This window comes from Sitophilus oryzae, unplaced genomic scaffold, assembly GCF_002938485.1.
Source record: "Sitophilus oryzae breed Bouriz unplaced genomic scaffold, Soryzae_2.0 scaffold_1701_pilon_pilon, whole genome shotgun sequence".
Taxonomy (NCBI): Eukaryota; Metazoa; Arthropoda; class Insecta; order Coleoptera; family Curculionidae; genus Sitophilus; species Sitophilus oryzae.
The window spans coordinates 2,352,763-2,372,244 of NW_022146393.1; the positions used below are offsets into that span (position 1 = coordinate 2,352,763).

At 33.1% G+C, this 19,482-nt stretch overlaps 1 protein-coding gene across 1 annotated transcript; it reads left to right on the plus strand.

The window, feature by feature from the left end:
* Positions 1-2,076: 2,076 nt before the first annotated feature.
* Positions 2,077-19,433, plus strand: LOC115881227 (coiled-coil domain-containing protein 61-like). The gene is made up of 8 exons (XM_030898644.1): positions 2,077-2,303; positions 2,353-2,435; positions 3,457-3,596; positions 4,863-5,024; positions 5,204-5,479; positions 9,174-9,347; positions 13,271-13,443; positions 16,673-19,433. The coding sequence occupies exons 1-8, from the start codon at positions 2,159-2,161 to the stop codon at positions 16,804-16,806; spliced, it is 1,287 nt and encodes a 428-aa protein (XP_030754504.1). The 5' UTR covers positions 2,077-2,158; the 3' UTR covers positions 16,807-19,433.
* Positions 19,434-19,482: the final 49 nt, after the last annotated feature.

Genomic DNA, 19,482 nt, shown 5'->3' on the forward strand with positions numbered 1-19,482 from the left:
AAGTATAAGAAGATATGTTCAAAGAGCTATAAATAAAATTGAACGAATAATAAATTTGTGCAATAGGAAGGGTGGTAACCCTTTCAAACATGTAGAGCATTAGGAAGTAGTTTGTATAAGTTGATTTATTTATAGTAACTACGATTAATATTATGCATATTATTAGATCGTACACTGAGATTTCAAATTCACTATAAAGAAAAGTTAAAAATAATATCTTTAAATTGCTGACTTGGATATTATTTATTCGAATCTTTCAATTGGCTCGATTTTCCGTATTCAGTGTTAATTAGAACTGATCAATATTGTTGCGATGAATATAATCAGATTAAATAATTTAAAAACCCAGAGTCGGACTTATTATTTTAAATAACGGACGGAAATTATTTTAAATAATAATTAAATAGTTATCCTTATTGTACCCAAAACAAAAAGTAAAAAGTGTGGCCAGATGCCCAAATCGTATTTTTAATCATATCTCAATTGTTTCAAATGGAACGAGGGTGGCTTATTAAGCTCGGTCACGTTGGAACCCGCTTTCAAGTAAAGTTTTCGATTTTTGGCTTATTATAAACTACAAACGATGCAATTGATTGTAGTAAATTCAATTTTTTTGTAGTACTAATAATTAGCCAGAAAAAGTAAGCAATTGTGCGCAATGTAATAAAGAGAAAAAATATTGTTTTAACATAGGTCTAAAAACCTTCAAAATCGTTTGTAGTTTTATGTAGTAGCAAAAAAATTCAATAAAAGATCCCTGGAATTAGTGAATTATAGTAAAATATGAAAATTAACATAGTTTGACATAATGTCATTAGTTGTACCCAAACTACAAACGATGCAATTGATTGTAGTAAATTCAAAGTATTTTCAAATTTTAGTATAATTCACTAATTCCAAGAGTCTTTTATTGAATTTTTTTGCTACTACATAAAACTACAAACGATTTTGAAGGTTTTTAGACCTTTGTTAAAATAATATATTTTCTCTTTATTACATTGCGCACAATTGTTTACTTTTTCTGGCTAATTATTAGTACTACAAAAAAATTAATTTACTACAATCAATTGCATCGTTTGTAGTTTGGGTACAACTAAAGACATTATGTCAAACTATGTTAATTTTCATATTTTACTATAATTCATTATTCCCAGGATCTTTTATTGATTTTTTTTGCTACTACATAAAACTACAAACGATTTTGAAGGTTTTTAGACCTTTGCTAAAACAATATTTTTTCTCTTTATTACATTGCGCACAATTGTTTACTTTTTCTGGCTAATTATTAGTACTACAAAAAAATTGAATTTACTACAAACAATTGCATGGTTTGTAGTTTATAAGCCAAAAATCGAAAACTTTACTTGAAAGCGGGTTCCAACGTGACCGAGCTGGCTTATTACCGTATTTGGAAAAAGCATTTTTTGCGAATAATTTGGTACCACACACTTGGTATTTCGAATCAAATTGTCGTTATGAACCGCATGTTACAATTTTAAATAAACCATATGAGAAAATGTCAAAGTTGACATATGATATGTCATTCTATTCAGAATGTCATTTTCCATCGAATAAAGTAAAAAAGGTCGATGGTGCGATTTAAAAATCAAAAGTTGTAGTCATTTCCGGTGAAACAGGAAGTGACCAAAAACAACTGAATACGTCAATCAACCCTAATTTATGTCATATAATAATATACCAAATCTCGTTTTTTACCTGAAAAAATAAATAAGTTATAGGGGTGAGCCACTTTTGAGATGCATCCGGTATTATAAATGATTGATATTAAAATTGATATTTAATGAGCAATTTTCAAGTTCTAAAAGGGAGAAGAGATTTCTTTAGATTTTTAAGAAGAAATATAGTTAAAGAGAAATAAAAATAATGTAGTAACGTAGTTGTCTATTTACGTATTTACTTCAAAAACTAATTTATTTTAATTCATACGATCTGAATAATTAATAAAATAATACTCGTATACTCGTATTAGTGTTTTTATTTTGCTTAATACTCGTATACAATATTTCCCCTCCTATACATTAATTTTCTGAGAATCTAACCTTTCTAACCCGACAATTTATGATACATGTCAAAACATTGTCGGAAAATTGTTAGTATTTTTTGCACAGTCGAGTGAAACTTTTGAGGAAAAATAAAAATGGGCGACCCCAATTTAGTAACGACCTATAATTTTCACGGACAAGAATTTCTCTTTAAAATGAACGTTTTGCATAACAATTTGGAAATTTTGGTTACTGATAAAAATACAGGAGAGGAATGGCAATGTAGCTACGACGCTACATGTACGTTTTTAAATACTCTTTTAATATATTTTGAAAGAGAATTTTTTAGATGTAGAAAATTTAACACAAAAAACAGGAAACTTTAAGCAGTTCGATATTTTCGTGGCTATGTTGAAGTCCGGATTACTTAGAGTAAGTAGTTTTTTTTTGAAAATATACATACATCTGTACCCCAGAAGCAAACTACGTTAAGTCATAAAACATAAAAGGTCCTGGGGAAAAACATGATAAGCGCCATTGCACTAATTTACAGGACAGCACTAATTTATAGGACAGCAGGCTGGTAGTTATCAGGCTCTTTCCGTGTATTCTATATTTTTGCTAGGCATATATCACACGATTTAACAACTTATTACCCGGCAGATTTTAAACAGAGTATTTTACTTATTCCTACAGATAACATAAAACGAGAAAGAGCAAAGAATAGAGCATAAAAAGTTAAGCAACTTGACGTGTATAACTCAAATATGGCAATTTTGGACTTAACATAGTAGTACGAGAGCTAGCAACGGCGGAAAAACAGGTATTTTAAGACGTCTGGCTTTTTGATATATCTTTTACTATGCTCTCTAGAACAGCATGCGGCCCGTTTGGCTGCCGGTAAACGTTGCGTTCCCTACTGCTCATTGAAAGAAAATCCTATATTTTTATTAGTCCTTTAAATTCTAAGTATTGAATATAAATTGAACATGTCTCCACAGCGCAGTGCGTAGAGTGTCCGACTAAGAACCGAGGATTCAGAGATCGAATCCGGGTCAAGGCAAAGACTTTTTTATTTTATATTCGTTTATATCCTGATAGTAAAGTATTAAATATTTGATTTTTTTTTGAATCACCACATTTGAACTCTGAATCCTCGGTTCGTAGTCCGAAACTCTACGCACTGCGCAATGGAGACATGTTCGATTTATATTCAAGACTAGAATTTATAGGACTAAATTATAAAAAATATAGGATCTTCTTCCGATGCGCAGTAGTGAACGCAACGAATATCGGCAGCCAGACGGGCCGCATGCTCTTCCAGAGAGCATAGTAAAAAATATATCAAAGAGTCAGTCAGACGTCTTTAAATACTTTCTCGAAAACGTTGCTAGCTCTTAGACTATAGTTTGCTCCTAGAGTACAAACATTGAACTTTATTTTATTTTTTTAGACCAGTGAAAGTGTGAGTTTAGATTTGCTGACTTTCGAGGACTTGGAACTACTCAGATCAAGGAAAATCACAAAATCCGTGGCTCCTATTAATAACAACAAGAGATATCTTATTCTCACTTATGTAGTTGAATTTGATAAGTAATTTTTTGGGTAGTTTTTACAAAGACAGAATATAGGATGCACGATAGGCACTTTTACGCGAGAGAAAAATAAATGAGAAACATTATAATAGTTATGAATACCACTTAAAACACAAAATACACTAAGATCATTATAGAATCATACAAAATCAACAAATACAGAACATCATCAAAACATGTAATATTCAAAATACCATGCGACTTAGGAATTGCATTACCGGTTTATCGATTTATAGGTAAAATGTATTGATTCGTTGAAGTAAATATCTTCGTCCTCCTATATCGGCAATTTCGGTAATCGTTAAAAAATATAAATATACACTAGGCTAGAAGTCAAAAGCTAAATTATAGCCAGAACCTGAAGAAGAAATTATTACCAGTACTGTATACGTTGGTTATAAATCTGTTACGATATTTCTTCTATCATCATCATTTTCAGCTTATTCAATCATTTTCAATTATGGTTTAGCCTCCCTTACATACTCTCGTTGTAGCTGGGCCTATTGTTGTCTACTGTTGGCCAAGTTATCCCTGTAATTTCCTAATATCATGGTCTCATCAATGGTTCGGTCATTTTCTAGGTCTCTTAATTCCTCGTGGGTACCATGCTGTAATTTTTGTAGTCCATCTGTTATCCGTTCTACTTTCCAGATGTCCTGCCTATTGACATTTGAGGGATTTGACTCTGTGAAAGAAACCTATTTCTTTTGTCGTATCCACTCTATACTTTTACGGTCTCTCTTGGTTGTTCTCAGCACATTTCGTTCGAGTCAACTTGGCCTTGGTCCAATCTATCGATATGCCAAACTCCATTTAAATCGGACGAATTTTTGATTTGATTTATTGATGATGGGGTTTCGTAGCGCAGGAAACGGCGTCAAAATATTATGAAAGGCCCTGATCTCGATATCTCGACGAGCCACATCTACATTTCGAGTTTCAGCCATGCGTTTAGCTCACATAGAGCCCGAGTTACGACACTCCGTCTTAACCTCCAACCTTTACCACTTTTCCTGACGCGTTTCGTGTGTCAGGGCCTTCAATTTTTATTCCCATAGCGTGTAAAGAAGCTTCGCTTCAAAAATCTCAGATCGAAACTACCAGTTGCATTTATACAAAAGACACTCTGTATTTCATTTGATAGAATTATTAAAAATTGACTTGTATAAATATAAATATAAATGTTATAAAGACTAACTAAAAAGTGTTCTGGAACTCACGTATTCTGTCTCTAAAATATCATGTATTAAGCATTTCTTTTTAGAATCAGGTATCCACTACCTCTTGAATATTGTGGACCACCTGATCCTGTAATCCTACAAGGAACTATCAGACGACTCGAAGTGGAATTAGCTAAAACTAAAGAACAATTAGCACTGAAAAATAATAACAACGAATCTAGAAAGATTTATTTTCTACAGCAACGGTATGATAAACAGCATAAGTACTGTATGATCGAAAAAAACGCGTCAGTCAAAAAAGTCACAGTAATGTTTGAAATAAAAAGTCCTTGATAATTTTACAAATTAATATTAAAAAAAAGTATTTAAAAAGAAATATATTTTCACAGGAATTTGTAGTAAATATCAATTTTCACGTTTATAGTATCGATGAATTAATAGAAGAAAATAGCCAGTTGCAAGAGGAGATTAACAATCTATCCAAATGTTTAGGAAAAAGGCCAAAAAATCAAATATTATCGTTACAAAAGGCTGTAAGCAATTTAGAAAAAAGCGTGGTTTTAGAAAGGAGTTCTCACCACGAGTTAGTTCAGAAATTACAACAAGATAAAATGCAATTGGCCAAACAACTGGAAATTGTAAAAGATTCAGAAAGATCGTTAAAAACGAAATTGAATAAAGCTCTAAGTCAGACTTCAAGGTTAGCTTATTATTATTAAATTAAATAATTTTGAGATACATAAAGTGTCGTGAATTGTGTATATCAACGTTCAACGCCATAATAATCTAAAGGTGGCTACACACACTGCTGCAAGCTTCACAAGCATGCATGAACAATTTTTTTGTACAAGCCATGCATAATTTACCTTCGCCGGACACGGTACATGCAAGTCCGCGAAAAAGAAGAAGGAATTCTGAAGGCATTTATCTTTTTAATACCGGCATCCTTATCGGCTTGGTTGTCAATTAATCTATACTTATTAAGTAAAATTTTGAATACTGCATCCTTCTTCACCCTATCATGATATTCTGGTGATTTAATTCGCCAAAGACACGGCTGATTTTCGTATGCGCGAATGAAATCTTCCAATAATCCTGGATTGCTCCTTTTCAGATCGCTAGACATGATGGCGACGCGACGTACAGGTCATTTTCGATCACGGACTGAACTAATTGTTTGTACAAGCTGAATACACGTGGTACACACGTACCGTTTCGCTTGCGCAAGCATGGTTTGTCCAAGCTTGCATGATTCAAACAGTAGCGTGCCGTGGGTAAAAGGGCGGGGTGGGCGAGCTATGTTGAGGTTGCGATTTCACTAGGGTGCGTCACTCAGTCAGAGATAAGGGCGGAGGGGGCAATCGCCCCCCGTGCCCCCTATACGGCACGCCACTGGATTCAAATCAAATTCAATCAATGATCTAGCGGCTTGCACAATTAAAATGCTTGCGCAAATTTTCCCTACAGACGCTGCAGTTTGCTTGTACAAAAAGATTGTTCATGCATGCTTGTCAAGCTTGTAGTAGTGTGTGTAACCACATTAACTGAATAAGAACTAATTAAAATATGTATACAGGGTGTTTCCAAAAATATGTGCCATCTCTTGTGGGGAGATTCCTCACGTAAAAAATAAGATTTGTTTATCATATCAACACAGGTCCGATTCTGCTTTGTTTCGTAGCTACAGGGGGTTAAAGTCTCATTTTTTCTTCGATTTATTATAATTTTCTTCCAAACGCTTTTAGTGATTCGAATGAAATTTTGAGGGTAAAAGTTACTACAAGTGCTACATATTTTAATGCTAAAAAGTATCGACAGATTCACTAGGGACATGCATATGGGTTATCACTGGGGAGCACAGCTGTGTAGGCCGTTAAATGTTGATTAGAACTTGTCTTTTGATATATTTTTCGATTTTAGTCTCCTTGATGCGATAACCACAACTTTATTAATTTGCATTAATTCAAGTCTAATAGCAATCTTTAACATTTTTATGTTATTAACTACCCAAAGTGTTAAATAAGTACTCATTGATTCCTCATCAAAAAACAGAAAAAAGTTCCTGTAAACATAGGTGCGGAAATGCATAGTTTTAAAATTACAGGATGTTAAACCTTTAAAAAAATAAGTCTTTTTTGTAATTACCTTAAATACCATTATTTTTTTCTTACATTTGCCTTAGGTAGCACCTTGGTAGCACTTGTAACACCAGTATTATAAATTTAAATAAAATTTATTAAAAAAATACATTAAATAAATAATTCCATCAAAGCATTTCAATCCAATCGCTAAAAGCACTCGGAAGAAATCGAAAAAACTAAGTCTAAGACTTTACCCCCCTCTAGCTACAAAGCTGGATGGGACCTATGTTGTCTTATGATATATGGTATTTTTAAGTGAGGAATCTCCTCATGAGAGATGGCACATGTTTTTTGAAACACCCTGTATTTATGCAAAACACTAAACAAAATGAATTGGTGTCTTCAACAAGGCCAGTATTACACTATCAAATTACTTTGTCAAAGATCTTTTATAAAAAATATTTGATCAAAAAATTGAGTGTTAATATACAATATTTTATAAAATCACACATATTACACTGTCAAATTTTTTGACAAAATAAAATCTTTGACAAAGAAATTTGATAGTGTAATACTGACTTAAGTCAGGGAAATTTTATACGACATTCAGAAAAAAATAATAGAAAATACACCTGTGAAGTAAAATGTCAGTCAGCAATGGTGACTGTCACGCACCTCTCGTTGGACAGACTTATGGGACAGTCTTTATATAGAACAATATAGAACGTCTCTAGGTGCGTCTCCAAAGTGGCTCACCCCTATAACCATTAGCCTAACTAGCAATTCAGCCTAGGGAGGGCCTAAGGTTGAGCCCAGGGTGGGGGGCCTAGAGTTTTTGTTTTTTTGAAAAATTAAAAAAATAATAAAAAATAAACACATATTTTTTTTAATAAAACGTTTACATGAATTTCTCTATCAATAGATTTGCTGACTTCATCAAATAGACATAGATATCAAACCGTGCTCGCCAGTGGTTTACCTATAAATACCTACAAGTTTTGTAAAAAAATAAAAACTAAGGCACATTTTTTTAACAAAATAAAATAATACTACACTAAACAAAACTAGAATAGAAACAGTAATTTTAATTGCATCATAAGCAAATAAAAATTAATATTTAGCTAAGAGGTATAATTCAGTAAAATTTCAAGATTTCTCTGGGGGGTTCTCAGCAGTACCTGGAGTGGGCCCGGCACACCCAGGCCCCCCTGTAGTTACGCCAATGCCTATATATTTTTTATTTTTTTCAGATAAAAAAACGAGATTTGGTATGTTATTCGATAATTGTTTTTGGTCACCTCCTGTTTTACCGGACATGACTTCAACTTTTGATTTTTAAATGGCACCCTCGCTATATTTTTACTTTATTCGATAGAAAATGACACTCTGAATAGAATGATGATGAATATCATATGGTAACTTTTGACATTTTCGCTTTAAAAAAAATCTTATTTTAAATTTCAATTCAGAGTGCCATGGCCGTGTTAAAAACACTAATTTTTAATCAAGGAGCCTTGGAAAAATAGTTTGGGCCGTCCAGTGTTTTTCGTGTCTTGTCCTGGCCGGTTAAGAGATGCTCAAATTGTATTTTTAATCATACCTCATTTGTTTTTCAAATGGAACGAGGGTGGATTATTAACATATTTGGAAAAAGCATTTTTTTACGAATAATTTGGTACCACACACTTGGTGTTTCAAGTCAAATTGTACAATTTCAACTAACCGCTTGTTACAATTTCAACTAAACCAGATGAGAAAATGAAAGTTGACATATGATATGTCATTCTATTCAGAGTGTCATTTTCTATCGAATGAAGTAAAAAAAAACGAGGGTGCCATTTAGAAATCAAAAGTTATAGTCATTTCCGGTGAAACAGTAAGTGATCAAAAACAATTGAATACGTCAATTAATCCTAATTTATGTCATTTACTAACATACCAAATCTCGTTTTCTGAAAAAAATAAAAAAGTTATAGGAGTGAGCCACTTTTGAGACGCACCCGGTATAGTCCTTATGTTCCTTTTCTCGTTTTGACATTTCATATCAACAAAAGAACAAAAAAAAATCCTAGTCAGTGGATACAAATGTGTTCTGTGGTAGATGTTAGTCTAAATATTAAGAATATATTTAAAAGATATATTAATATTTTATTTTTTTATTATATTTAAGGCCTTATTTAATTTTCTGTTATACCACTACTTTTTAGTAACTACATTTTATTGGCATTTAAAACTATAGATTTAACTTTATTTTATTAAATAATTACATTTTTATAAAAAAAACTTAGAAACAAAGTAACTAAAACTTTTTAGAATTGGTGTGGGTGACCATCTCAAAAAAATACCACAAAAAAAATCGTCAAGCGAAAGCATTAGGACGATGTTCAAAAGAAGCCCAAGCCCGGGTTATTCCGAAGGCCACCCTATATATAACGATAGTTCTAGAGAAAGCATCCGGCTCAAGAAGAGACAATCGGGTATTAACAGGTAGTCACTATTAATAGGAATAGGGAATATAAAGTTTATACCTCGTAGGTACCTACTAGTGGTAGGTTTTTATTGTAGGTACTCGTAATTATACCTAATTTCAATAGCACCTCATTATAATATACGACTTGTCATAAATATTATTACAACTTTAAGAACGACACTTTTGAAAGAAACGTAGACTAGATAGTTAAAAAAGTGTTTATATCGACACTGAATTGTTATGTATAAAGTAAAAACTATACTTAGGCTGTATTCCGTTGCAAAACCAGGCGAACCAGACCGGTAAACTACGGTAAAGAGCAGTTCCTGAAAAACATCGGTTTGATACGGAACGGTTTGGTAAAATACTGGAAACGTCGTTTTCTAAATTCAATACCTCTATTATAAAATTTATCTTCTATGCATTTTTAATGTACCTATTCTCTGCTTTTACGTTTGCTTCTTCATTTCAATGGAGCTTAATATTGAAAAGTACTTTATAATAATAATATTGAAAAGTAATAAACTGTTAAACTCGTTAGACAGCTCAAGGGAAGATTTGCAGGTCCAATATTAAAACAGATCAATAATAAATAAACAAATCTAATCAATATTTATATTTTTATAGCTTACAAAAGATTCACGATTACTTGTCTTGTTTTTCATGTTTTCTTTAAATGTTCCTGCAGTGGCGGATCTAGGCGTGGGCAAGGTGGGCACCTGCCTACGATGCCAGGCGCCGCAGAGGTTCCAAAATGTGTCCGAAATCAATAGGTAAAAACTCTAATCACGCACCGCATGCACACATAAGGCATGTTACTAGTTTCTGCAAACATCATACCTACAAGTAAAATTTCGGCACAGGGGCGGCAAAATATAAGTATGTCTGAAACAAATTGTGGGGGCGCCAAATTTTGTCTTTACCCACGACGTATTTTACCCTAGATCCGCCACTGGTTCCTGACTTTAAGAAACAATGGCTGCATGATAAGTTTAAATGGTCCTAAAAAGTCGTTATATTTAGTTAATGAAATTTATTTACCTTTACTGGCCTACCACCATTGCTTTTGGATGTAAATACAAAATATTATTACAAATTTTAGAAATAAAATGAGAATTTCACTCGAACTTCTAATATTTGCTTGATTTCTGTCACATAAATTACATTGATTGACAAAGAAAACCAGAAAAACCAGCATTCTCGCTCTGGTTAGTTTGGTGACAGTTATAACCGAATTTTTCAGGAACCGTGTTCCATAATAAGAACACTTTCAGGAAACCGATAGAAACGGAACATAAAACCTAGGTAAGCAACGGAATACACCCTAACTAGACATGAATGTGTATTTTGACATCAACTGTTTCTAATTTTACCTAATTTTATATCTTTAAAATGAAATTCTGATTATGAAAAAAATAGCCACATTTTTTTGTTGTTAAATGCTATATCATGTCAAATGCGTTCATTTAACTTAAGGTTTATGTCCAATGAATCGGGAAAGAATTCGACAGACATAAAAAAAAATGACAGAAAGCAGCATAAATATGATCGAAAAAGGGCGTCTAGTTGGCACGGAACACGGAAATGATGATCGATAACACATTTCCTGTATAATTTTACATATAAAATGACCGATATATTTTTGATATTTTGCAAATATAAAACTATAATGAGAACATAAAATATGGTAGTATAAATTATTTTCGCACTTACCTACATACAGGGTGTCCCAATAGTCTGTGGACATAGAATTAATATGTATTTTTGGAACCAAAATAAATTCATTGGACACAATATACCTCTATACAAAAATTGCTTCGTTTGTCCGCTAGAGAGTATCAAACTTGAAAAAAATAAACACATTTTTTCTGATATTTTCAGAACCGTTATTCCGATTTGAATGTGATTCTGAGTTGCTTTAGTGCTTTAACATTTGGCGTTCACAAAAATCAAGAAAAAAATACGAGAAGGGTGAAAACTACCCTCACCCCTACATAAATTTTAGTATAAATATTAATTCCGCCGACGGCCGACTTTCTTTTCGTAAAACGGTCACTCTAGTAATTACTACATTTTTTGTGTCTTTTCTTGTAAAAACCGCCACCGTGCTTACTTTTTGAGGATAAAATTATTTTTCAAAAGCTGACTTCCAAAAAAATGTTTTTTGTCACATTAAGTTATGGAGGCGCATAAAATCTATTATGCTATAATAATCTAATCTATATATAGCGAATCTTAATGTTAGTATCACAAATTATATTTGATAATAAACCTCACAAAAAGCTTAAAAAAATAATAATTCTTAACTTAATTACCGTTCGGGCTTATTTTTTATTGATGCCCTCTAACGGACAAACGAAGAACTTTAGTATAAAGGAAATAAATTATGTGCAATTAACTTATTTTGAGAGAGATAAAAAAAAGTAGTAAATACTAGAGAGACCATTTTACGAAAAGAAAATCTGTTGTCGATGGAGATGTTTAATGCCATATACCCGCTTGTCAATATATTTTCTCTTTCAATTTTCGACCATTCTGAAAATTGCCCATAACCCCCTTTTCATTATGCCAAATAATACAATTACTATACGATAAAGTACACTCTTATGCACTTTTTTAAGCACAATCCAGTGGCGTAATCAAGTTTTTCTATTCTTACGCATTTTGAGTAGAAATATGTTTGTTGTATAAATGTCCATTTTTAGTCTTTTACAACGATATAAAGTTGCGAATATCTATTTCGAATAGAAAAATAGTAGGTATTTTTTTCTTTATATCGAAGCGGCGGGGTTTGTAGAATATAGAATGACTGGAAGGGGGGTTAATCACCGCGACCTTAAAGGGGGGACAGGGTATTTCCCATCCTCCTCTAACAATAGCTGTTCATCCTCCGAGACATCTACCTCCTGCGACGGTATACATTTATCCATTCCGTACATGTATACGGCACCTAGCAATTCTATTGTTCAGATTTGAAATTTAAACCAATTAAAGTCCGAGTGCCATATGCGAGTATGGAATGTAAGACAGTACCATATGCACTTACGGTATGTACCTTAGACATTACTATTAACGCTTTGTTATAGAGCATTTCAACCAATTCCAAACCAACCCCATCAAATAGCTAACCTAACCAACGCAATCAACCCCACCAAATAACTATCTTAACCAACGCAACTAACTCCACCAAATATTCAATCTAACCCCACCAAAAAGAGTGAAACCAACGCAATCCGTATTTTGATTGCTATTAAATATTTACAGGTTTTTAAAAAAAAATAAAAAAGTCGTGGTCCGGCGTGAGACTTGAACCACGGACCTCTCGTTCACGAAGCGATGGCCTGTCACGAGGCCACAGCTACTCCTGCAAGATTAGCTATAGCTAGGCGTTACTTTCTGCTGCAAGCATAATTACCAGGTACATTCCGTAAGTGCGCATGACACTGTCTTACCTTCCATACTCGCTTATGGCAATCGGACTTTAATTGGTTTAAAATTCAAATCTGACCAATAGGATTGTGCTAGATGCCATATACATGTACGGAATGTATAAATGCCGATGGCATTCACCCTTACATAGCCAGATTTATATCGTTGAGAGTGGCTAAACAACGATATTTTTTACGTTCATAGCCAACTATAATTTTTATTTAAAAAAATATATATATATTTTTATTTCTGACATAAAAAGCAAGTATAGAAAAAAAACTGATTAAGCCACTGGGTTGTGCTTAAAAAATGCCTTAAGAATGTATTACAGAATTTTATTATTCCGCGAATTAAAAAAGTTATGGACAATTTGCAAAATGGCCAAAAAGACTTATAAAAAGTTAATGCTAAAATATAGTAAAATGTCATTTATTTTCATTCATTTGGATCTGTATGATATATTGGATACCCATAAGATTATGTATGTAATATTAACCAAGTATTAACCTAGGGTAAGAAGTCGAAAAAGTGTTAGACATAATATCACAAGCAGGAGTAGTTCAGCCAGTAGTGCCAACAAATACTTGGACACCGAGACGGAAATGCTTGGCAGCGTTGTCAATTCACCTATTTACACTCCAAAAAGAAATCGAAGTCGAAATTTGAAGTCGAGAGGTTGTTCAGGTAAAAACAAAAGATATTTGAACCAAAAATTTAACTATTTTTTTTCTGTAGGACTTCTAGTCTCTCTTTTTCCACAAAATATAGTATATTGTGTTATTAGGAGTAAAAATGATACTTTTGTGGCTATGCACTAAATGTCATTTTTACTTGGAATAGAACATGCTATTTTTTTTCAAACGTCAGAAATAATTTTTTAAACAATTTCAAACTTTGCAAATAATATAAAAATATTTAAAAGTAATAAAAATAATTGGGAAGATACGCAACCTAATGGGCGAATTCGTGACAAGGCTGATTTGATTTCCCCTTACGTATTAAGTGCTGTACGGTGGAGACAACAATCGTTCTGCGGTCAACACATAAAACACTTATTTTCTCTAATTCGGCCAACAAAAGCATATCGAAAACGATGTGGATTTGAAAGGGACAGTGTTGCCATATTAAAATGTGTAATATATGTAATACGTTTGACGAAAATATTTTTGGATGAAAAATCCGCGTTTATGTATTGAAAATTTATTCCTGTAAAACATAGAATAAACAACAAAAATAGAAATTCTTTTATAGGTATTGAATGTGTCGTATGGTCTAAAAAAGTCGTTTAGTTGGTTTGGAAATGACGATTATATTGACATTTACCATAATTTTTTACATATGAAATAACAGCGATCTTCATTTCCAAGCCAACTCTGACGCCGTTCTTTGTTTAATCACATAATATTATATTAAATTGTTTAATGATCCGTATCAGAAAATCCGTATTATTAACGTACTGTACCAAAATCCGTAAATCTACTGTTTAATCAGTAGTTCTGGCAACATTGTCTCTGGCAACCACTCACTCTGTCGACTGAAAGCAGAACTACGATCTTCTACGGTACAGTATCCTTTATCCGCTGCGCTATAAATGACAATCAGCGCGCAGCGGCGCAGAGCTAAACTAAATCTTGGAATTCTCGGACAGGCTGACGTGGGCTGACGCATTTAACTAATGGGCTGACGGTAACGCCAGCTACATTTTGCGACGATGCGAATCATAAGGTTGCGCATCTTCTTATTTCTTCAATCAACGGTAATACCTTGTAAGTATTTAATTATATATCACTCGTTGAATTTGACACTTTATGCCAGGTTAATAATATAATTTCGTACTTTTATTTATGCTTAGGTTTTTTAAGTGCTTTACTTCTATTAGACCAGTCGACAAGTGGTTTTAGGTGGAAATAATTAGGGGCAAGCTGCAATAACACTTATGCTCTTTGTTTTGCTTTGTTGAATACTTTACTAAATTTGCACGGTTTATCGATCCCGGATTTGGCCGCCATATTGGAAAATCCTGTCAAATTATAACATTTTTATGTTTTTTTTTAAATAACTCGGTCTGGGTGCACTGTACAGAAAATTTGAAAGATACCAAAAAGAAAGCTATTTAAATTCTCTATAAAAAAGGTCCTATTCACCGATTTCGTGCATGAACAGGTTAACGAGATACAGGCGCTTAAATACAAAGCATATATTTTCTAGTGGTTCATTTAATATGAGAAACTGATTCTATGTAAATTTGAATAATTTGTCAGTACTAATTTTTTTAACTAATGTTTTTCTTGTGCTCGTTTCTACACCACCCGGCGGTACAGCACTCGGCGCACTTTTTTTAAGTGGTTTCCCCTATAGGCCTAATCCTAATCTTTGTGTCTTACTTCGGAATGGTATAATGAAACACTAAAACTAAAAGTCGCCCGAACTGGTTTGCGTAATTGACCGCACCCCGGCTGCCGTCTCGCGCTGTTTTCGAATAGATCAAGTATCAAATTTAACGTAGCGCACATTAAGATGTATTTAAAAAAAATTGGCACCGGGAGGCACGTATAGCCGCCCATACTAAAATATGTTAATAAAAAGTTTGTAGGCAGTTCTTTTAGTTTCAAAGTAAAGGAATTTTTCCAATTTTGGTCCACGGTTATTTCCCCTATCCGCCACCTGGGGTCGCGTCCGATGGGAGTTTGGAGTTCTACACACGGATTTTCTCAAAAACGGAATACGGAAACACGGAATATCTCAAAAACTGCGACTTTGACTGATTTTGATGTTATTACAAATTTTGTTGCAAATATTATTCCTAATCTTAAATTGAAAACCGCGTTTCGCTAGCTACTGTAATTTTGGTGTTTGGTTCGGTTCGATTTTTTATAATTTTTAACCCTCTCCCATACCCCCCAACCCCACCAAAATCTAATGGCCAGATTCTCGGGTGCCACAGTATTTTTGTGCCAAATTTGGTTAAAATTGGTTTAGAGGTTTTTGAGTTATCGTGTTACAGACGGACAGACAGACAGACACCATGAAAATATTTTGTATTTAGGTCACATATGACCCAAATAACTCATTTTCAGTGAAATTAAAAAAAAAACGTTTTTCTTGCCGATCTTAATAGCCTACCATACCTGTTGGTATGGTCACAGATTATATAGATTATAAACTTATCGTCAAAAGCATTGTTTTTCGTTCGGTTCCAATTTTCGGAGTCGCGCACTAGTTAGGTTACTAGTTTGCGCACAAGCACGCCCACTTATGGCCTCTAAAACTGTGCATAGCGCTTGACCGGCCCGGCCTTGTGACCGGCCTAGTTATTACGCTGTTTAAACGGGAGTTTACTTTTGCGCAAAGAAAATTTACTCGTTTGCTCATCGTCATAAAAAACAATTTTCGTACCACGAATTAGGGACAAGATTTTAATCTGTATACTTATAGGATACCTAATCTGTGGTATGGTCCGCTAATAAGCCTTAGATGTTAATTGCTATAACTTTAGAACTGATAAATTTACGAGAATAATAATTAATAGAACCTTTTTTGTAGAGAATTTAATTTGCTTTATTTTTGGTTACCTGCATTTTTTTCTACAATGCACCCAGACCGAGATATTTTAAAAAATCCATAAAAATGTAGATTTATATCGACTTTTTCAAAATGGCGGCCAAATCCGGGATCGACAGACCGTGCAAATTGAATATATCATTCAGCACATCAAAACAAAGAAAATAAAAAATAATTCAGCTTGCCCCTAATTATTTCCACAGAGGCCTATTTAAAACGACGCCGACGTACCGACTGGCTTATATGCCTAAAATGGCTTTTTTATATTGCCAATCACGTCGTCAAAATTGATACCTTTGTGACGTTATGGTGACGTTTAAAAAAAAATAATTAGATGTAAATTTTCCCTTAGGAAATAGTTCTAGAGCGAATTCCAGACATCGAGGACCCAAAACCAAACAGGAACAGACCCTAGATTATCAGCGATTAGAAGAAAAAATCGAAAGTTTACAAAAAATGCTTAAAAATGGGCTAAAAGAAAACTAGAACATTTTTTGTTTATTTTATACATGTTTTTTTTAAGAAAGATACAACAGTATACAGAAATAGCTTTATATTTAAAAAAAAATATATTAATAAAATATAGATCTATAAATATAATAATATACAGTCAGTATGTCATTTCAAAGTAAAATGTTTTCAAAAAATAGAAATAAATGTGTTCATAGTAAAACTAAATCGTGTTATGATTATTTTTCACTATCTTCACTAGATTAAATATGTATCTATTAGCTGTACATCTAAATATAATTCATGCTTAGCATTATTTATGTAATTAATACGGAATATAAATAAATATATCAATTTATCTAACGAAATAAATATTTTAACAGTTAATTTAAAAAAAAAATCATGTATGTAATATCGCTTCATAATTTATAGTCTACTCTGGACGGAATGTAAATTATTTAAAGACCCTTCTACACATAACGTTTCACCTGTCAGGTAAGATAAATTAAAATCTGCGGTTTTATAAATTATAGCATTGTATTTAGTGAAGTTGTAAAGAAAAAATATCTCTATACTATATAAAATGTAAAATTACATTTCGTCAGTGAAACAAGATAACCTGCTAACTCAATTTTTGATATTAAGTAAATAATACGTTTGATACATCATTTTGCATAAACTTTTTAACGAAATATTTAATTTTAATGTTCACCAAAAATATTATTGTTATCTTATATTATCATATTATTATCATATTAGGCAGTTTTGAATTGGTGTGGTTAAGTTTTGTTGCTTACAAATTACAATTCCGGTTAACGCTAATTGACAACTTTGACATTTCAATTTCGATTATCGTATAACGTAACCGCTAACTGCCGATATTTTAGGGACGTCAGCCAAAGCCGTTAACATAGCGGTACGCATGCGCACTAGCGCAGTAGAACACACTATTGAGAAATACAGATCTAACCTAAGCTCATTCTATTTTGTTTATGTTTTGATTATTTAATATAAAAATGGGTTCAAATAGTGTGCTAAAAAACTTTAAAAGAAATAGAGTTCGGTTTATAGAAGAAGACGATCAGATTTTACTAACTGAAATATTGGCTAACAATCCTTATGAAGATACTTCCAAATAGAATGTGGTGGTTTCGAATTTTTCAGAAGCTACTGGAAAAGAGGTTTCAGTTAGGGGAGTAAGGGAACATGTTAAGGCTTGGTATTTTACACAGTGGTGTCTCTTATGGCCTGAATAATATGCTTCTTGGTTTTGTGAAGGTCTGCATATTCCTCTAGTAGTGCCATTAATAAAGGCCCAACAGTTATGGATGGGGGAACCCTTCTGCTGTACTGCATTGGCATACATCCTAAATCTTTCCAAATTTAACCATGGCACATTCTGCAAATTTGAGAGAAAATTCCCGAAGTTCTCATATACGTGAATCATATAAAATCAACTATTTTTGATAAGGCGGTCACTGATCGTCCAAAGACAGGTTCTAAATCAAGAAGCCTGTTGGGATAGCTTAGCCTTTTGAGTAAGATACACAGTCCATCTTGCCCGGAAACTTTATGTTGACTATCTGTGTTAAACTCGCTGGGAATTCTTAGTTCTTCAACTAATCGAGGAATTACTTTTTTTTCAAAGCGGAAATTAGCTTTGCACACTTGGTCAGATAATATTTCTAGGTTGAACTCCCCATAAAGTTCTGCTTGATATTGGATGTTGTTTTCAAATCCTTCCAACAGCATAGCATCCTCCAAATACGATTCATCACTAGAGTCCAATAAAATTAAATTGTCCATTCTATATAGCGATCCCAATAAAGTCATATAAAGCACTTTCAAATCAAACAACAATACAAAAACCAAAAATTAAAACACTACGCTATGGGCTGTGCTCTCAGTCAGCTGTCAGTTTTCGGTTATCGTATCCATGAACCGATGAACCGAAAGTCCGAAAAATTTTTTATAACTGTCAAAATAGCGATTATGGTTACGTATCCGTGAACCGTACCGTTGAATTTTTTTAAAGCAACGAAAACTCCCTATAACGCGTGAATATACTTGCTACATGTGTACATATATTTTTTTGTACCGTTTATTTTCTCTCCTCTAAAATTAGGAATAATGGAGTTAGCAGTTTATCGCAGTTCACCGACGATTTGTTTTGTAAAACTATGCGAAAAGAGAAGATTTTAAAGTAGCTTATTAAAGGTGCCATAATATACCGATCTGGTCATCGAAACTGCGTGGTCTGGATTTTAATGTGTAATACAGTGATGTAGACAGTGTAATGGAAACTCAAATGTATTAAAAAGAGATAAAAGTTGGATTGATATATTTCTAAGCGGTACTGCCGGATTTTGCATCACAATTTCAAACCGCACAAGTAGGCCTTTATGAAAAATGTTGCATCTACGGTTGGAAATTTGTTTTTCACAATTAGTTAGTCATTTTACTACAGCTGTAATAGATTATATTTAGCTTAGATATATTATCTTCATTTCAGTAGTATACATAAAAGTTTTTAAAATAGTTTATTTTTTCTACACACGTTTTTCTACAAATGTAAAAACCGGCAACATTGTATGCCGCTTTCTATTTTGTCTCCCTGTCTGTTAACCGGTCATGTATGATTATCTCTGTCGCATGCATTAAAATACAGACCACGCAGATGAAGTGACCAGATGTACTATACAATATTATTTA